The 21,174-nt window shown below is 41.4% G+C and overlaps 1 protein-coding gene across 50 annotated transcripts in view; it reads right to left on the reverse strand.

Annotated features, from left to right (window-relative positions):
• The window catches only part of Atp9b (ATPase phospholipid transporting 9B (putative)), a 241,402-nt gene that overhangs the window by 106,213 nt on the left and 114,015 nt on the right, over nucleotides 1–21,174 (reverse strand). For 48 of the 50 annotated variants that reach the window (XM_076555619.1, XM_076555613.1, XM_076555598.1 and 45 more), the window contains one exon: nucleotides 18,765–18,841. The exons of the other annotated variants lie outside the window; for them this stretch is intronic. In XM_076555619.1, the coding sequence (XP_076411734.1) occupies nucleotides 18,765–18,841 (77 nt within the window). The remainder of the gene's footprint in view (nucleotides 1–18,764; nucleotides 18,842–21,174) is intronic. 50 annotated transcript variants of the gene reach the window in all.

A 21,174-nucleotide genomic window follows, 5' to 3' on the forward strand; every position in this document is an offset into this window, starting at 1 on the left:
TGATATACACATCTTTCTCGTTCACGATTATCAGCTGTGCCAGTGCCACAGGGGACAGTTTAGACTTCAAATCAGGATAGTCTTCTTGTTTTCTAAATTACACGTAAAATACATTAATATAATATGGCGCTATAGGCTAGTGCCCTGTCGAAAGCTTATCAGCTCAGGGAAGAGGATTAAAGAAGCCTCTGGAAAATGTGCACAAACTACCCTGCCGGCCTAAAGAGGCTGCTGAGCACCAGAACCATTTAAAACACATCATAGCACAGACAGAACCACCAGGATGCAGGGAATCCATCACTTTCATAAAACGCTCACCATGTCTCACACCTTAGGTATTAAAATATAAATTGACATAAAATGCTTCTGCTAGTTTGATCCCCTTTTCTCTTTTAGGGGTGCATCTGCAAGTGCACAAGGAGCCTCCCTCCAAAAGGCAAGTGTCTTGTTCCCAGAATCTCAGTTATGAGGGACTGCAATGTGCAGGTGACAGCAATTAGCAGCAGATGACAGAAGCACTTTGAATTTGTACCAGATGGCAGCAAAGGGTCACTGGAAGCCAGAAACCCTTCCACAAGGAAACCCTTGTGTTAGGCAACCATCAAACTCAAAAGCTCTTAGAAACAAATTAATTATTCAACCACCAGAAGACAACTGCTAGGTCACAGCACCAATATCAAAATGCTGTCAAAGCACTTGGAGCGCACTTATTTGAAATGTAATTACACATATTAGCTGTTAAAAACAAGCATGCCACATAATGACGAAAAGGTTGCCCTAAACTAAAAGAGCTAAAATTCTAGTAATTAGTGAATTGTCTTATGGCAAACTAGAGTCAACAGGTTCTAATTCTAGATGCTGCCGCTCATGGCTGAACCCCAGGACAACCCAGTTCTAAGGAGAGTCTCCTTAGAGCAAAGGTAAGAACAGCAACAGACACCACTGCTCAGGATAAAGGACAGACCAGAGCAGACACTGCTCTTCAAGGTTTGAAAGATCTAGGAAATACTCTCAAATCTTAAAAGACACTGGCAAAGGCTTCCTGCCCAGAAGGAAAACATGGTCTACTTTAAGTAGTTGGGAACACAAGAGAGGAGAGGCAGCAAGTAGGAAGCCCAAGGCTTCCTACAGGGAGTATGGTGGGCTAAGCCACGACTGGTGTTCATCTGTTTATGTTCCATGGAGAAAAATGAAGGTAAAATTGCTTAAGTCAAGCAAAAAGCAAATAGATAATCCAATTCCTCTGACAAGATTAACTTCACATAGATAACTAATAACTAATCCATAAGCTTAATTTTGGAGTTTGCATTGCTTAACAACAATAAAACTAATAATTTCCTTATCTTCTATGATCTCCACAAACTCACAACCTAGCAGCCCTTTCCAGGTTAGAACACTCCTTTGTACAGTCTGTTATCTAGCCGTCCTGACTTCATCCCACCTTATTATTCCTGCTTGGCTCCTAAGTGGGGCAGAGGGTTTGAACCAAGAGCACAGTTCCTGGCAACTCTTTCTCCTCCTCCTTCAATTTCTTCTCCCCTGGTTGGTACATACCTGCTGAAGCTGAGCAATCAGGCCCAAATGTCCCAAGAGTGGACTAGCAGGATACCAAGCACTCAGACATATTCTAATGACACACGGGGAAAGTGGCCTCTCTGCCCAGCAGGTAACGGGGCACTCCAAGAGCAGGCATGAGATCACTGTAACCAGCTACCTCCCTCCTTGTTTAGAACACGATCAGAGAGGGAGAGGGGTGACTATCTGAACGCTGTCAGGTCTGTAACTTACAGAACAGCAATCCATCAAAGAGAAATTAGACATATACATATATACATACATGTAGCTCAGGCTGGCCTCAAACTCCATGTGTAGCTGAGGATGACCTTCTACCTCCTGAGGGCTAAGGTTACAGGAGCACACCACTATGCCTGGTTTTATGTCATGCTGGAGATCAAACCCTGGGCTTTGTGCATGCTGGGTAAGCACTCTACCAACTGAGCCCAGAATTTTATTTTTATATAACAACAAACATAAAATAAAAAATTTAAAGATAATGACTAAAGCAGCATAAAAAAATTTCAAGTAAAAATAAATCAAAATAGGATGAAACTTTTAGAAAATTACAAAGAATATTGAAAGGGTTATACAATACTAATTGATTAAAGACTAAATTATAAAATCAATTCTCTTCAAAGCTCTATGGTGATAAAATGCAGTTATAACTGATCTGCTTACAGTCTCAAAATGCTTTAGCACAGACTACATTAACAGCCCAATATATGAGGAGGCCCTGAGTAACATGCATCGTCATGTTATGAAGATGACTCGTGACGGATCTGTACTAAGCAGGGACAGCACCATTGCATAGTGCTCTCCGTCTCTAAGAAGCCTGGTCCCTGGTCACATTATACATAAAAACAATGCCAGGTGGTCAGAGAGCTTACTGAGCAGGTCGTTTAAGTAAGGGAGTGTCTTCAGGACCTGGGTCAGGAGACTCTTGCAGTCATAAAAGGAAAAGACTGAGCCATTGATCATATTAGAATTAAGGCGGTGGCTCATCCCAATGAAAAGAAGGTAACAAACCCCACAGTAGTAGAATGGTGACCTAAAAGCCCACACAGTGCTTGCCTTCAGATGAACAGAGAAATCCTACACAACTGTAGAAGATGATTAAGACTCATAGCGAGATGGGCAAAAGATGGTCTAGAGAACCCCTAAGCCAGGAAACTCACACACTAAGTGTATTCACTGACTTGCAATAATGTAAATACAACACACATATTACTGTACAAAAGAAGTCAAAAACAAAAGAATGCGCATTTAACTCTGTCTTTAAAATCTTAAAAATAAGCCAAAATAATTAGTACTTTAGAAGGATGGGAGTCACCTTGGGAAAAGATAACAGAATAATTCTCTATAGCCTTATAGCTGATGGTTATTTTAAGTTCATTTAAAATATTTTTGCACATCTGTGTTAAGTTAGCCAAAAATTAAAAATCAAACCAAGATATATTGCCTTTTCTTGCTAGCAAAATTCAAGTGTCATTGAGAAGTTTTCTAGCATGGTTTATATGCATCGTTATAGTATAAGAGTGCTGGTCATGTGATGTGTGGTGGAAGCTTAGAGGATACTAAATAAGGGCAAATCTGGATTTAATGTCCTAACAACTGCAAAGTAAAGAGTAGTTCTGAAACTAGAAAGTATAAAGCTGACAGAATAATTTATGAAATATAAGGTTACAATATCAGATACTTTCACAGAATCTGAATGCTTTATACATATAGCTCTATGTTGTCATCTGTGACAATAAACTGTAGGCTGTCAGTTTATCACACTGCCCCAGCTGCAGACTAGATAACGGTGGAGATGACAGTAAAAAATTAGATGACTAAAAATATTTAGCTAAGAAAGAAGTTCAGTGATGCCACCACAGCTTCAAGATGGTGGGTAAATTAAAACTAAGAGATCAGGAGAGAAGCATTGGGAGAAGACAGGTTGAAGGAACCTAAATTTCTGTTAATAAGATGTTAATAAATTTATAAACTATGAATATTTTATTTTATGGAGCTTAAAAATATAGATCCTGGGGGCTAGAGAGATGGCTCAGTGGTCAAGAGCACTGGCCATTCTTGCAGGGGACCTGAGTTTGATTCCCAGAACCCACATGGTATCAGGCCTCCATGGGTATCAGGCACATAGCTGGTGCACATGCATTGAGGGAAAACAGATAAAACATTAAAAAATACAGATCCTCTGGTGTTGTGTATATACTGCCTTTGGAGGCCAGAGGCCAACCTCATTGTCTTTCCTCCAGAGCAGTCTTCTATCTGGCTTTCTGAGTCAGGGTCGTGGGGTTTACCTGAGGGTTCCCAGATAGCTTGCCATTCGCTATCTCCCCAGTTCTGGGATCTCAACACATGCCAGCACATGCAGTTTTCCACATGACTTCTGGAGATAGAACTTTACCAACGGAGCTATCTTCCTAGTGCCCCACCATCCCCAAATACATACCCTTAACTTAACTTCTGTGTTTTGAATGCTCATCCATAGCCCTGCAAGCCTTAACTGTTTTCCATAGAAAGAATCTTGAAAGAAGTTAGAAAGTAAAGGGCCCTGGCTGAAAGGGCAAGAACACTTTCCATCACAGTGAACTCTACAAAGCATGCTGCCATGCCTAGAGGAGGGGAGATATAGGTCATGTGACCCATTGCTATCCAGGAAGTAGAAGTACTGAACAAGAGAATAGAGCATAAGGAAAGGGTTTATCACTGGGGGGGACGGAGAAAGTCCTGGAATGGAGTAAGCATAAGGGAGAATGAGAGAGATAACACAGGTAGGTACTTCCCCAAATTCTAAGCAAACTCATTAAAATTAGCAATTTAATTAACTCAAATTCAGGCCTTTGTGACTACTTCTTTACCCTACATCTAAGTTCCAGGAGGTAGTGAGGGGAATCCTGTGGCATCTAATAAGGAGAAAGTCATCTTTGATGCTCACACCAATACATGTGACACCACTCTTGATACCATAGGCATGTGGCACAGCTTTATTATTTCCTCACAGCCACAGTGCCATCAATGCTGTGGGCTTTCCTCTCCAGTCTGCTCCCTCCTGGGGTGCAGAAGCATAAGGCACTCTTGCTTGCATGATTCTTAACAGCCTGTGGGGTCTTCCCTAGACTTAGGAAGTCAGCTAAGGTTGGCTGCAAGAATTAGGGCACTCCCACACGAATGCCCATCACGAAGAAACTCAGGCAAACATTGCTACTATATAGTTTCCACACCTCAGCCCTAGGAGCCCAGCAAGAGGAAAGGAGCCTACACCCATCCAGGGGACCTCTCTGACTAGTACCCCCCCCCTTTATGGCAGGCCACATGGGGACATTTGTGCTTCTATCTCCCACCACTTAATCCCTAAACTCTGCTGGAATTTTCCTTAAGAATTATCACTTGGATCTCAACAGTATCCAGTCCCTCAAAATCAAACTTCTCTGTGCTTACAATATTAGGAAGCAAGTGGAAAATCAGTGTGGGTCACATGAGACTCTGCCTCAAAACACATGTGTATACACACACATACAAGTACATACACTTCAGCATTCAAGACAACTGTCCAGATTTTTTTTTTAATCTATTTAGAAGCTCAAAAGCCGAGTACCAAACCCTGTGGTTTCTTTATACTAATGACTTAAATCCCAGGTTCCCTTGCAGCTTCGAACTATGATTCTAAGCATTTCTGACATGAGAGGCATTGCAGAAGGCCTCACACTATAATCTCGTTCACATGTCATGAGGGCTGAATACAAGTCACCAGAGGCTGGGGGACTCTTGCTGAACAGCAGGGACAGCACTGTACTTCCTCTGGTGGAGTCGGTAGTCATGGTGACTCATCAGCCTAAAAGAGCCTCAGGCCTCAGGTGGGAAGATGAGGACAGCACAAAGATCACTGACAGTTTAGACAGCCTGACCCAGCTCAACAAGCAGAGCTCACCCGAACTCAGCCCCACCAGGGATGAGGAGGACATAGACGCAGGGCCAGCAAATCCCCACCTTCAAGAGTGACAGCAGTCAGGCCAAAGAGAACTGCAGTTTGCTTGGAAAATAACTTTGTAGCATGAAGAAAATGTCCAGTGCCATTTTTATATTCTCTGAACAGCTCACCTTCCTTTAGGGAGGGAGAGCTAACTACTCTTCATTCAGTTTTAAAATGAAATTGAAGGAGGGAGAGGATCCAAGTGGAACACTTGGGGAATATCACAAAACAAACAAAACCAAGACAACAAAACCAAGATAGAATGTGAAGTTACAACCTAGCATAGAAATGAAATTATACAAATAGCATAAATAACAGATGATGAAAAATAATGTCCAAGAAGCATATTGTTTTGAATTAAGATAGGGTCAAACTATGTAGCCCTGGCTGGCCTCAAATGCATAGAGATCTGCCTGCCTCAGCTTCCAGAATGCTTGGATTGAAGGTGTAAACTACCATGCCTGGCTCACTTTTTTTTTTTTTTTTTTTTTTAAAATAAGGTAATAAATCACCTCTAGAATTATTATGATTTGTTATCCAGGAATATTTATCAGAAGCACTTTGACTACCAATAAAGAGTGCAAGCAGCCGGGAGGTGGTAGTGCACGCCTTTAATCCCAGTACTTGGAAGGCAGAGCCAGGCGGATCTCTGTGAGTTCGAGGCCAGCCTGGTCTACAGAGCCAGATCCAGGACAGGCACCAAAACTACACAGAGAATCCCTGTCTTGAAAAACAAGAGAGCGCAAGAAGGTGAGTCTAGCCTTCCTTTAGCACCATTCCTGCTGGCCCAGTGTTGGGGTCCAGCCCTGACCTATCCCCCAGCTATCAAAGGGTCCTTGAAGAGGGGAGTGAGGAATTGAGAAATGCTAGATAGGAAATAGAGAATTACATGAAGAAAAAAGGAGACACAGGATAGCTTCAGGAGGGCCCTGGGTCAATACTCAGCAGCCTTGAGTTTATTTCTAATGGGCTTTTTATATACTAGAAAGGGGAGAGGCAAAAGACCTCCCTCTTTCGAGATCAAAGCACAACCAAATGTAGACCCTTCAAAACACCTGGTAACCACACCCCACAGCAAAGCATCTTGTGATTAGGCCTTGAAGTATAAGATGCCTTTGCACCCTATTATGCAGCCTTGAAGAGCAATATAAACTTTGGCTCTTTGACCTTGAGTCAAACCACAAGTTGGAATCTTTGTGGGCTCCCACACATTCCCTGGTGGCGATTTCCCTGTCTGTGCTGTGTGCTCAGCCTGCTAGGAAGAGGTGGAGTACCCCATGATCTGCCTTCACCCAAACGAGAGGAAAATGCATCATCTGAGGCCGAGATTAAATTCAGAGTAGTCATTTTTCTTTATATTGTTTGGAATTAAAAACGTATTAAATTGATCCATTATGAAGATTCTATTCTCTACATTGTGTGATTCAGATCATGTCTATATCTTAAGGCTATGAAACAATTTTTGTAATTGTAATAACAAAACAAATTATTGACTTTAAGTTAAGAAAATTGTTGCTTGAATGACTAAATATTCAACCAAAACGAAACAAATCTCTCTCTAAATTGTGTCACATACAACTTGCTCGTTTCCACAGGTTAATGAACTCTCTGGAGCTGTGCTATGTTGGTGCTTGTCTTTCACTTCTATTTTTTTAAGTCTTTATTTGGGGCTTAAGAAAAAGTTCCTGAAATGCACTTTAGCAGCTACGTGACTATGTAACACAGTGTGGGCCATCAACATTACCACAATGCAAAAAATATACTTCACATCAGCACTAATGGCAAAGTTAACAGAAATCTGGTTATGTGGCTTAAATGCTAATTCAGTTCTAGGTCTAGACCCTTAAGTCTGTCCATTAACACTAAGGTCACTTAAGTTAGAACATTAGTCTAAAACAATGTGTATATTCGATGCCATCATAGTAAGTCACACCTCAAACAGACTAGTTTATTCTATTTATTATGTACAAAATACAGGGAAAGAGGCGGAAGACAAAAATCACTCTTTGGATTAGCCTCTCACTAAAGGTAGTGACACACCTGCTGAGTGAGAGTTAGGTGACACACTTGCCAATAGTTCCTTCTCTGGTGACAACTTGGCAGTAGCTTGGTGATGGCAGTGGTGGGAGGTGGAAACCCACACTGAGGGCGTTGAGTACTGAAATCCATGCACAGTTGTCTATGGGAAGATGGATGCTATCCTATGGTGTGTTCAACTCACCCACCAGTGGAGCCGTCTGCACATCTGTGCACAAATCACTATTCATTCACCAAGCAACATGGCATGCTTAACACTAGAGGGGAATGTATGACCATGTGGCCTAAGAGCCTTTCCCATCAAAGACAAATACTATTACATACTTACCATTAGACTCTTTAACTATACCTTTCATTGATTTATGCAACAAAACCATTATGCAATGGTTAATAAAGGAAAGAAAATAAGCAAGGGGAACTCAAATGGACAGAGATCTAGGCTAGTTACACTAAAGGGCTGCATATGTAAGCACATTACCCATATTAGCAGACAGTTTCCCAGTGTGAGGGAAGAAAATCACTAGACAGAGAAAGGAAACTACCAACAAACCCTGTAGACCTGAGCTAGACTGGAAGTATGTCTGAATCTACTAGAATTAGTATACATAAACAACGAAATAGAATTAAATGCATGTATACTCACCCATCCACTCACTTAACCATCCATTAACTCATCTATATATCCATCTACATATCCGACCCCTCCTTCTGTCTGTTACAAGAGCCTGACACAGCACACTTCAATAGCAATGGCCATGTCCCACTCCCAGAACTTAACTTCTAAAAACCATTCTTTGATGAAAGGAATTTAGGACAACCACAGAGCTAGGACAAGGAAGATATAAGATGAGCCAGATACATCTTTAGTGGAAGAACAAAACATATTCAGGATGGTTCTCTCATAGTAATAGGACACAAAACCCGCTTAAAAGGTTCCCACATGCCAAAGGAAGGAGAAAATGAACAACAATCCAATAAAGTAACAGATCATATAATTCCCTAAATAAGAGCAAACCACAATTCACACAGGAACACACAGGCAGAGCCTGGTACCCAGCAGCAAGTGCTCACTGTCTTTGTACCCCATTCCATTCTCTCTACTTCCAGAGTGCTTCTAGAAGCTTGCATGGTATTTCTAGTTTTATAAAATGTGGTCACTATATCTACAACTACTATAAACCATGTTTGTAAGAGTAATTTTTATTTCTTATTTTAACACTTTGTTCAGCTGTCCAGCATCTATCAGCTGTGTGAGAAGCATGGGATACAAGAATGTGCACAGCACAGCTCCATGACATTGAAAACTTTATGGAAGGCAGGGGTAAGTAAATAAATAGTTGTCCTAGACTGACTCATCTTCAACCAGCATTTACTGAGGAGCTAGCTTGTGCAGAGTGCCAGAAATGCCAGAATGAATGGATAATCCAAGCCAAGAAACTGTGGTAGAAGGCACGGAATAATCACAGGTCTACACAAGTGTGTAGCTAAATGGCCCTCAAGCTCAGACAGGCAAAGTAAGCCCTCCTAGAGAGGCAGTGAGAGTGAGGAGAGGAGGGATGGATGGATAGAAGGGCTCATGGCATACAGCAAAGAGACTACTGCTTACCATCAGAGCAATGATAGTTGAACAGTTTCAGGAGGGAACAGACCTTATCACACCTGCACTTCCTCTTAAGAGAGAACAGTATGCACTACTGTGAAAATATGTCAAAAATTCTCTGCACAATGAGCTAAAGGCTCCTGGACCCGTGGAAAGGCTATTTCCTCAGTGGCTCGGCAGGAACAGATACCCTATGGCCTGCCCACAGCCTGGCTCTATGCCACAGAAGGAGTCTTTCCCCAGTCCGTAGAGTGAATTAGGGAGGCAACAGAAGACAGGCAGAGAGGTACACATGCTCAACCGAACCCCACTCACTCCACCCAGTGGTCTTTGGCAGGGAACCATTGATAAGCCAAGGGCTCTCCTTTTTAATTGACTGCTGGCTCAAAACCCTCTTCCGCTAAGTCTGCTTCTGAACCTACAGCATGTGTGTGACCTGTTGATTATGGGGGATTCAGAGGTGGGGTGGGAGGAAGAACTTCCATTCACATAATAATGGGCAGAAGGGGACAAGGGGAGGGTGGGCACAGAAAGCCATCCAGGTCAGCATCAGATGCTCACAGAAATCTTCTGGCCTGAAAAAAGGTGGCATCATGTAGTCCTCTGAGAACATGAGTGACAGAAAAGGCTCACCCCCACTCTTCCTCTTTAACAACACGGAACCTCCCCGCCCACTGCACTGCACCCCACAAACAGGTTTGAGAATTGTCCTGACTTACTCTCAGACCGGGCCATCAGAAATAGGTCAGAATGATCTGGGAGAGGAAAAACTTATTTTGCCAGAAATATGAAAAAAAATGTATCATAAGTTCCTAGCAGTTTTTAGGGCCTCAGTGTAAGGAATCAAGGAATCCAATAAATGAATATAAAATGAAATTGTCTACTTGCTTAAAATAAAATTCTCTGATATGAATTTAGGTTACAGATAATTTTGTACTTAGGCATAAGGAAACAATACCAAATATATTCTTACTTAACATAGACATACACACAGCAAGCGTTTCTTATTCAGAATGTTATGCAGAACTAGGTAGGCATTTAAAATAACATATTTCTTACGAAGGGCATTTCCTTTATAGTCAAATTCATATTTAAAGGAATACAGAGACAACATTTGCACTTTAGGTGTTTCTATGTGTTTGCAGAGCATGTCTCGGCTAGCATCAGGATTGCGTCTTTTCCTGTTTTCCTTAAGTTGTAAGTATATGCTCACAATGCAGACAGAGCTGCGTGTGGCTGTGATGCCACAGTGTGCCAGGCACAGTGCTAGTGACCTGGGTACCAGTGCAGCCCAAGCAGGTGTCCTGTGTCTTGTCTCTGTGCTACTAGAGGGCCTTATGGTTGGCTTGATCATGACTCATATTTTTCTGGTGAGGGTTGGAAACACTATGGTTTGTTATTGTTAGTAACAGTTGTGAAGAAGCTATCCATGTCTCTATCCATGAGGTTCTTCCCATACAGCTCTTGGTGAAGTAGAGCAGCACACATTAAATTGGAGACTATATTACTCAAGAAAGCAGCTATTAGAAAAACAAAGGGTTCTATGATGGTATGCAACTACAAGAAAGACAAAAGCAAGCTATTCTAATGTAATATTTTATTATAGATCAAGAGGAGTCTTAAAATATTAATAAATGGCCCTTTTTAAAATAAAAAAGCCATTTTCCAAAACTGCCTTGGCATTTCAACTGGGAATGTATACCGCAGCTGACTCTATTTTGTTCTATTGTCTGAAAATGCCTTCGCAACAATCCAGATAACGAGAGGCAGCTCCAATTCCCGTAATGGCACATGTCACCTGTCTCTCTGTCAATGGGACATCTGAAAGCATCTTTTTATTAGAAACACAAATCAATATGCCCGAGGGACTACAATAACTGCTTGAAGCAATTTGTATTATCATTTCATCCTTGATGCTCTTGCTCTGAGCAGCTTATTATTATGAACGGCATGAAAATGGCAACCTGTCACGATTGATTTCCTTAACCTTCTCTAAGAATTTTTCCCTCTTAAATGTAATCAAGTATCATCTTATTAAATACATCTAAGGCTAGGTTTTATAAAGTAGTCCATTACTCAAGCTGTAGTCCTTGTAATTTAAACTTTCACCAAATTTCATTGTAAAGTTGCTTAGTAATAAAAACTTTTTATTTGTTCAAAGGTTTATAACTTCCAAATATGAAAAGAGTCGATCTCCAGAGTGAGCTCTATGATTAGGGAGTTTTCCTCCATGAGGAAAAGTCGAACAATATCACTGTCTAGAGATCATGCTGTACTTTTAACTCCCGTAACCCCCTGAAGTAAGTGTAGAGCTGTTTCCAAGGTATGGCATGAGAGTGCACAAAGAAATTTGAAGAAGTCACAAAGAATACATCAGCTATATTAGTCAGTAACTCTACTTACAGACACACTAACTGACAGGATCTTTCCAAAGCAGAGCTTACCTCTAATGTGCACCAGAACCCCACAGGGGGCTGAAGCCCTTTGTTTCTGACTCAGGAAGTCTGACCCAAGAGTTTGCCTTGCCAGGTCCTCCATGGGGACAGGCACTCCCAACAGTGGGGCCGCACTTTACAGTCCAGGCAAGTTGAAGGATGACAGGCATCCCATGCCACAGAAGGAGGGGTGTCAGGTCAGCAGCTAAGCCTAGTTTATCTATATTTTAACACCAAGACAACGCACAAAGGCTCACATATTTGATATCCATAATCACTGAGAAGAGAAAGGAACTGGGGTGTCTAGGCCCAAGCTTGTGTCTCAGAGCAGTCAGATTATTCTCCCTACTTCTCACATGCCATACTAGGTTGTAGGACTGGCTTAAAATATTTTCAAGCTACTAGAAAGAAAACAAAAAACAAACAAACAAAACAAAAAAAAAAGGTGACAAAACAAAGAGGAAAGAGAAATTAGTCAAAGACAGTGGAGATATTATGCTAACTAAGGCAAACAGCAAGTTTAAGAATAGATTTCTGAAGCTATCAATGAAATTGGGTGAATATTCAATATCCACCTGCTCAGCTCTGCAGATACACCAGCCTAAGTGGGAAAGCTGACACTCTGACCTGCATCCAGGGAGAAAGCGGCTGCTGGGAGCTGTTGCCCTTCTAGGTACAGAAGAAAGACCTCCTGGAACAGCCTCGCCTAGCCTGGAAGATTAACACACCTTTGGGAATTGATGGTGGGAGGTCTGCATACAAGAAAGGTCTAAGGGAAGTCACTAGGGATGACCTTTGAGGGTACTGGTGGGTATTACTGGAGGGTGTGCATTATGTCTCTGCTAGAGCCACAGGTGTGCATTAAATCTCTGCTAGCACATGGAACACATTACAAACTCTCCTTTGTGACAAGGATTGTGAGTTAATTGTCAATTTCACAGAATCTAGAACCACCTGAGAGATGGGCCTTTGAGCATGCCTGTGGGGTATTATCTTGATAGACTTGTGGCGGGAAGACCTGCACACTATGGGTGACACCATTCAATGGTGGGGCCCTGGGTTGTTTAAGCAAAGAAAGGGAGCTGAGAAGCAGCTCTCTCTGCATTTGACTGCGGAAGTAACACAATTGGCCTCACGCTCTTGATATCAACCTTTCTCAGCCAGGACGAACTGTATACTCCAAACTGGGAGCCAAAATAAACCCTTTCTACACTAGGTTGATTTTGTCAGGGTATTTTATCACAGCAACTGAAAATGAGCTAAGCATAAGTCACAGACAGAACCCTGATGAGAGCCACACCCACGGCAGAAGACAGACAACAGACAGCAGGTATCAACAGATGTGGAAGCACAGGGAGGAGATAAATGTGGGGACCTCACCTGTCTGTCAACCGGTAGCACAGCTGGTAAACTTACACTGTGAAAGCCTCTAAGCCACTGAGCAGAGACGGAGCTGAAGGCTTCCTGGGGTAATAAAACTGAAGAACTGCAAATTCATGCAATGCTAGTCCTATGCCCTTGTTTGCCAGCAACAATGGCTAGAAAACACATTTATTTTACGATGTGAAAAGGCAAGATGGCTCCTCAAAACATTCACTGGTTTGTAATCTGGACACCACTGTACCTCCACCCCACACTTCCTTTTCCTGGCTATACTCTGCCTCACGACCAAGTGCAGCCTTACTTCCCTTGGCAGATATGCCTGAAGATGACCACTTTCAGTGTCCCTTCCTCTTTTAGAGGACTTCTCTTCTCCAGCCACAAGAGGCTTCTGGTCTGCTGTCTGTATAGTTACCTATCACCTGCTGGTCCTCCTCTAGGGTTATAGTCCTCTCCTCCTGATACCTGTTCCTATCAATCTAGAGCCTTGGATAAACCTGATGCCCATCTGTTGGTGTCATGAGCTGAGGTTGTTATGCATGGGATGATAAAAGGCCTTTGTTTATCTCTACTCCATCACTGTCATGGAATTCTAAGAAGAGTTATGTCCTTAGACCTGCTCGACAGTGTCAAAGGTGAGTGGCTAGGCTTTAATCTAACCTGGCCCTTTTGGGGAAGTGTGGTAAGCCCTGACCAAGTTTCCTGTCAACTCTGCTACTGTACCAGCCGTTAGGATTCACTCGTATCATGTCAAGGTTGGTATTCCTGTACCACCTTCAATCTCAGAAGCCCAAAACAGTTCTATAAGTTGGCATGGTTTTCTCATGTGCATACCATGATGAAGGCAGAATGTCAACTAAACCAGAAGAGAGTGGCCAGGTAACACTATGCACTTTTCTTCTAAGTGCTCAACCTCACATGAACAGGGACCTGTGGATGCTTGCACAAGGTTTTGTTTTGTTTTTTGTTTTGTTTTGTTTTTTCCGGGAGATTTGTCTTGTTCTTGTTGTTGGCACCTGCTGATGCTTGCACAAGGTTTATTTTTTCCGGAAGATGAGTCGTGTTGTTGTTGTGAGATGAGTCTTCTTGTTGTTGTTGTTCTTCTTCTTCTTCCTCTTCTTCTTCCTCCTCCTCTTCTTCTTCCCCGCCGCCACTGCCCCGAAACAGGGTTTCTCTGTGGAGTTTTGGTTCTTGTCCTGGATCTCACTCTGTAGACCAGGCTGGCCTTGAACTCACAGAGATCCGCCTGGCTCTGCCTCCCAAGTGCTGGGATTAAAGGCGTGCGCCGCCGCCGCCGCCGCCGCCGCCGCCGCCGCCGCCGCCACCACCACCACCCGGCGAGTATCCTCCTTCTTGATCAATGCCCTTTACCCTCGCTGAAAGCATTACCAGGACTATGATACTGAGTTTTCACACCAGAAAAAAAAATTAAATCAATAAACTCTTTCTCTTATAGTTTAACTTTTCCCCTTAATTTCTTCTCCCTTGCTCACTCCCTCTCCTCTCTCTCCTTCTCTTCCTCTCTTCTTCCTTCTCCCTCCTTCCTCTTCTTCAGCTTCTTTAATTCACATGACTTCTCCCTCATCTGGGATCATGGTCATAGCATGTTAGCCTCCGTTGCCTTAACCCTGACCCAGGCCTGCAGCATGACAGCCATACCCTGCTGTGCCCTTAAGTTTCTCTAGCCCTGAGCACCCATAGCTGAATCCCTGCAACTACTGAAATGACTCTACTGAACAATATTTTTCAGACTTCTAAGTATACTAACCTACTAACCCCTTCTTTTAGCTCAGTGAATCCTGCAATCTTCACCAACACTTACTGCTATATCCTGCTGGATAAATGCCCTCTTTACCCAACTTTCTTTTTCCTTCATTATTTCCTCCTTCTGTTTAACTTTGGAAACAAACACTCTTTGGGATTCTATTTTTTTTCCTACCAGCCACAAGACTCCAAGAAAATGTCATCCATGAGAACACTGTAAGTGTACTAGTAAGTGCTCAATAGATATTTCCAACTCTCCCACCGGATCAATAGGACAGGATTGTACTTTCCTGACACCTTGAACTCAGATGAGACGATTTAATTTCTTTGGCCAATGAAATTAGTCCTATGCTGTTCATTGGTAAAAGCCGTTAAGAGTGAGTTTATGAGATGCCAGTCCTATCCTAGGGGTCATGGGGTTGGGCTGTCAAGGTAGGTCCCTGAGGTACCATGATGAGCAAGTCAGATGGAGTTAGACACAAAATATGTGTGGGACTGCTACAGAGGCCACCATGGTTTTGTAGCCTATTATCTGGCATGGGTTAGCTCATTGTGACTGGGAACCACTTACTCACTTATTCAGAATTATGTATCTTTCAAAGAACAGCTACTCTGCTAGCAATGAGTCCATTGCTAAATCTCAGCTATCACCCTGTTAATCAAGGTCCTATGCTTAGGATCACTGTCAGAAATCAGAGTTCAAGATACATTTGTTTGCTAGAAACCCAGTAAAACAGGAAACTGACCTGATTTCCCTGTGAAATGTTTACTTTTGTTGCACTAGTCTGCTCTGAAGGCTAAAAGCTCCAGAACACTGGATTCAGTTTCGGGAAGTTTCACACAAACACTTGTTTCTGCCTCCTGTTCTGTAATTAAAGTCAATATCCCATGTTCTTTTTCATTTAACATATATCAAACCAAGCAATTACTGAAAAAATCCTGGCTGTTTTGTCCACTGAGCTTATCTGGAGTCCTTTCCCGAGTCTTACTCTTATAAAACTAGCACTGAGTACTTGGAAAGATTTTACTGCATATGTAAACACATAGAATTTCTTTCTCTCTTGAATAAATGCACCATTTACAAAAATCTGTTTGACCATCAAGCCTGAGAAAAAAGCCCCTAAGGAACCTGTCAGTAGGGTTCGCTGCAGAAAGCATGCCCTCCTGAGCACTCAGTGTCCCCAAGAGTCAGCTCCACTGGCACATGACCTTCAGGCAACCACTGTGTGGAGGTGCAAACTCAGATGGGAAGGAGCAGGTGTCAGTGAAATACCAGAGGTAGAAGTGAGCACACAGAAGTGACAAACTCGGGGTTAGACTATAAAATCATTTACAAAATGATTTTAAGATTAGACTTCAGAAAATCTTAAAATGTTAAGATGAATGATTTTAGAAAAAGATTCCAAGAACTATCCATAGTGTACTAAGTGCTCTACAGACCACAGCTGTCACTGCCATGAGTGTGGCTAAAAGGGGAGTGGACTGAGAAGGCCCAGGGTGGGGCCAGCTGAAGAGCACTTTTACATCAGCCTGTAAGGAAGGGTTCTAATGTAACCCTGGAACACACCAGTCATATCCTAACACCAAGAAAACTAGGATATTTCAAACCCACAAAAGAAGGGGTGATTCAGAGAAGGCTCACATCGCTGACTAAAAGCACTTGATGCTCTTATAGGAGTCTGGTTTGTTTCCCAGCATCCACATGGTGGCTGACAAGCTTCCCTAACTTGGCCAGGAGAGGGTATCAAATCCCCAGGACTAGACTTACAGATGGTTTTGGGAGCTGGGACCTGAACCAGGGACCTCTAGTAGTGCGGCCCTTGAGCCCTCTCTTTAGTCCCAGCTGCTTAGGCTGTCTACATATGAATCAGAAAGTCTTCTAAAATGGAAATGAGGATTGAGACTGAAAATATTTCATGTCAGAGAACATTAGGGAATGGAACACAGCTGAGTGTGGTGATGCACAGCTTTAAACCCAACACTCTAGAAGAGAGATCACCCCTGTGAGTTTAAAGCCAGCCTGGTCTACATAGCAAGTTCCAGGCCGGCCAAAGCTACACAGTAACAATAACAATAACAACAACAACAACAATAGCAACACAACATCCATTGAGCACTTGTTAGGTATTAAATTTTTTATTAAAAGCAATACTTGCAGGATCTAATTCTCAACCACATGTGGGCACCATCTTCAGTTTACAAATATGAAAATTAAGAAGCATAATTAAACTGTTTGCTCAAAGCCTAGAACCTAGTCCATGGCAAAACCTATAATCTTCCTCAGCTGACAAAGCTCAAGCACCAGAGTCCCTAACTTATAAGTCCCATAACTTATCTGAACCACAATGAGCCACATGAAACATGTGCAGAGAATAAAGTGGATAAACTGTAGACAATAAAAAACAAGATGTAAGTCAGACTGAAGAATAAGATGGAATTTAAAAGTCTGATTAAAAGGTAACTTTTAAGATGTTAAACTTACTGCTTACAATTAAATTTATCCTCAATCACCATAAACACCAGAGTGAAAACACAGGAGAAAAAGCTCTTGAAGTTGCATGTGCATTCTTTCTGTTCTCTTGAGGAAACAATAATCTTACTTCTTTGAAAATGTAGAAATATGGGCATCATTCTATAACTAGCTTACTGAATTGAAATACTGAGATCAATTTAACATAACTTTAGTTCTATTATTGAAGTAGTGACTAAGGTATATTTGACAGCCCAAACAGAGTTGCTAAATAAATCTAAAGAGAAGTTTCTCATCATCACAGTTAGAATTCATACTGAAATTCCAGTAGTATACACATACACATACAAGTGCATACACTTAATATCACTGAATTTTAATCTGGTGAAACTAACACTGAACATTTGGCAAGATTCTATCACATATGCAAATTTTTATCATTCATAGCTCTGTTGGATTACTACTGTCTTCCTATCTATCTATCAATCTCTAATTATTAAACAGAGTCACACACAAACACACAAAGACTCCTAACTGATCAGGAGTGCTGGGGGAGATTCTCTAGCAGACCTCACTTCTCTCAACAAGCATGGGGGTTAATCCACTGCAGTGGGATGGGCCATGCGCTGGGGCTGATGAGGCTTGTCTGTTTTGATTTGGTTTTGAGACAGGCTCTTAGCTATGAAACCCACTATGCAGCCCAGGATGGCCTTGAACTTACGGTGGACTTAAAGACATAAGGCACTACACTTGGCTTACTTTCCTATTTTTTGGAGGGCTATTTTAAAAACAGCTCTTAGCTGAAGACATGGATGATATCACACCAGACATGTACATATATTTCTAAGGGCATATTTCATTTCTAGTGCTTAGTAGAAAACTTCCCAGCAAAAAAACAACATTCACTATTAGTAACCTGCAGAGTAAGGCAAGATCTGTGAGAACTGTTAGTTTTATTTAAATACGTGTTACATTTCAAGTAAATAAGCATAAACCAAACAGTAAGAGTTTCTCATTTAACTGTACTGTAGAACACAGAGTTCATTATGAACAATGAATCAGTCACACAGCAAATACTTAAAATTCACACTGACTTTGGGCGTGATTTCACATATACACACATGTTGATTGCATAAGTGATAATTTTAGGAGTGTTACCAGGAGTTTTTAGGCTTTCAATATGCTTCTGAAATGAAAGAAACAACCCGAATATAACTACTATTATCAAGATAAATAATATAAAAGATTAATAGATTATTTTAAAAATAAACAATCCACATAAAGAACACAAACCACAAAAAAAACTTAAGATGAGAAACCAAGAATTAACTGCCCAATATAAGGCACATAAAACTTGGATGAGGCAGACAATGCTTGATGAGAATGCATACAAACATAAGGACTCATTACAAGTTACCAGCAATTGAGTCTATTTTTCATATTACATATTATGCTACATAAATGAGCTATTCAGCACTACATAGACTTTCTTACTGATATGAAAAAGCAAGATCATGAAAGCAGTCACTCCTTAATCTAGCCTACCTTATTTTTTGGATTGGATGTGTTCATTACACTTCGAGTCTCTTTTCCAGTATAAATGACAACACCTATTACAGTACCTGCAAAAACACGAAAGTGGTCCTTATAGCAATACTTGAAAGCAGAGATAACACTTTCTAATTAATCGTCTTGATGGAAAATATATTATACTGTTTGAGCTTATACACATTTACCCAACAGTCTATTTGATTTGGTTAGTTCAAGAAAACTCAACCTTAACTTTTAAAAAGGACTTAGAAGTAAAATAATTTGTTGAACAATATGAATTTGCTTGTACAGAACATTTAAAAACTGTACTAATGTTCGTTTTCCTGACAATGGGAGTGGCGTGGCTTTTCCTTACTGTCCACCGAGACAGTACGAAGTTCAGGTTAAACTGGCATCGAAAGGCTATCTATCCCTATTCCTCACTGACAATACGTGGTGGACCTCCAACAGGCCAGGCCAGGAGACACAGCTCCCCGGCCTGAGGGCATCGCTGGGCCGGCAGGGCGAGGCAGGGCGAGGCAGCTGTTTCAGACGCTCGTCTTCAACAACATCCGAGGACCAGGACACTGCTCAGTGGGGCCCTGTCCTAGCATGTGCTGGGGCCGAGGGTCCACGCTTAGCACCCCAAAAATCAACTAGGCAAACAAACAAAAACTCACCAGAAATATAATTTTAAAATATTTTATTTCAGATTCAGAAGCTACTCATTTCTTTAATGGATGTCTATAAAAGTTTGATTGTCTAAGTTTATAGGTAAAAAAGATGGACTTTTTAAACTTAAGAAAATGATAATCTGTATGTTAAAAGGCTGAAAGCATTCATATACAGACTGCAAAAACTAAAAACCATGGAATCTCTACATTACATCTATAGCACTTGTAGTCCTAATTTTGTCTTTAAAATTCAAAATTCCTGATATTGAAAAATACAAAGTAGAAAGATATTATATTCATATGCATATAAATTACTGAAATTAACAATCCTACCAAAATTAACTCTTAAAAATGATATAAAAAACTTTTTGCTTTAGAGGCAGAGGAAGAAAGCTTGTAAGTGGAATACACAGAAAGAACCTCCCTCACCAAGAACACCACCACTCCCAATACCTACAACCCTAGATGTGGCATTAGCATGTGAAACTCAGCAAACTCTAAGTCAGGACTCATGGGGTAAATATGCACTACTATGGTTCCATCTGAGCACTGACAGCAGCATATGCACATGAGGTCTTTTCAGCTTCTGCTTCATTGAGCTAGGAAGGGCAGACCCACCCAGGCCTCGGCAGCAGTACACAGCAGCACAGAGGCTGTACAGTGTGTAGTCCTTGCTGAGCACCAGAGTGAAGCCAAGTTCTGGGAAGGTGTGATTGGCTAACAAGGGGTGTGGAGCTCACGCAGCTGCACAAGGGTTGTCTCTGCATTATGATCCACTTACACTTCCTACACAAGATTTAGTGTATTGCATTTAATGTATAGGATATTAAAACTTGATGAGGTAATACTATCAAACTCTTACACATAAAAGTTCATGCCACAGAATTGTTTCAATATTAAAATAAGGTTGAATGTGAAATATAGACTGATCAATATTTTTCCTATCTGCCAATTTAACTTCTTCAAATATAAAATTGCCACTAATGTTGAATAATACAATCCCACAACAATGCAACTTAACATCCGCAGAACAAACAAATGTCAGAGAAGCCTTCAGAATGATCCATCAAGCTTAAAACCCCTGTCCTAAAAACCAAGGCAGATTCTAAACAATGTAGACTCTAGGCTGGTGTAATTTACAGTACTCAAATTAAACAAAGAAATGCAAGACTAACAAGAAACATGGCATACACACACAATTCCTGAAGTTAGAGTTGTGCAATCTATTAACATTTGCTAAAGGCTCTCATTGTATTCTCTCATTTGATGGTTGCTGAAAATGACTACTCAGTGCAATTAGCTTAAGTGCATTGTTGTTCTGAGCCTCGTGCTTTTTAATTACTCAGAATTGCTTGAATGAGTCCAGTGCTATACAAGACTCTCTGCTCTCTTGGACAAGAGTATGCATGTATAGAATGGTGTAGGCGCAGACTTAGTATACCCTGGAGAAAGCAGCACAGGAAGGGAGAAGATGCCAGTCTTGACACTGAGCCATGACAAGACAAAACATGACCTACTCTTGCACTATGGCAGATAAATAGAAGACAGAAATAGGACAGATGCCAAATGTGTTTACATTTCGAAGGGAAGGGACATGTAAGTACAAGAATTTCAATATTTTAACCCATATTTTTAGTGAAAAAAATCAAGCTACCCTTCTGGCTCCAAAGTGAGAAAGTTCAGTAAATTCTGAAGAATGCTTGCATGTTAAACCCACAGCCACAAAGAAATTCATAACAGGTAGGTACCAG

This window comes from Peromyscus maniculatus, chromosome 19 (genome assembly GCF_049852395.1).
Source record: "Peromyscus maniculatus bairdii isolate BWxNUB_F1_BW_parent chromosome 19, HU_Pman_BW_mat_3.1, whole genome shotgun sequence".
In the NCBI taxonomy this organism is placed as follows: Eukaryota; Metazoa; Chordata; class Mammalia; order Rodentia; family Cricetidae; genus Peromyscus; species Peromyscus maniculatus.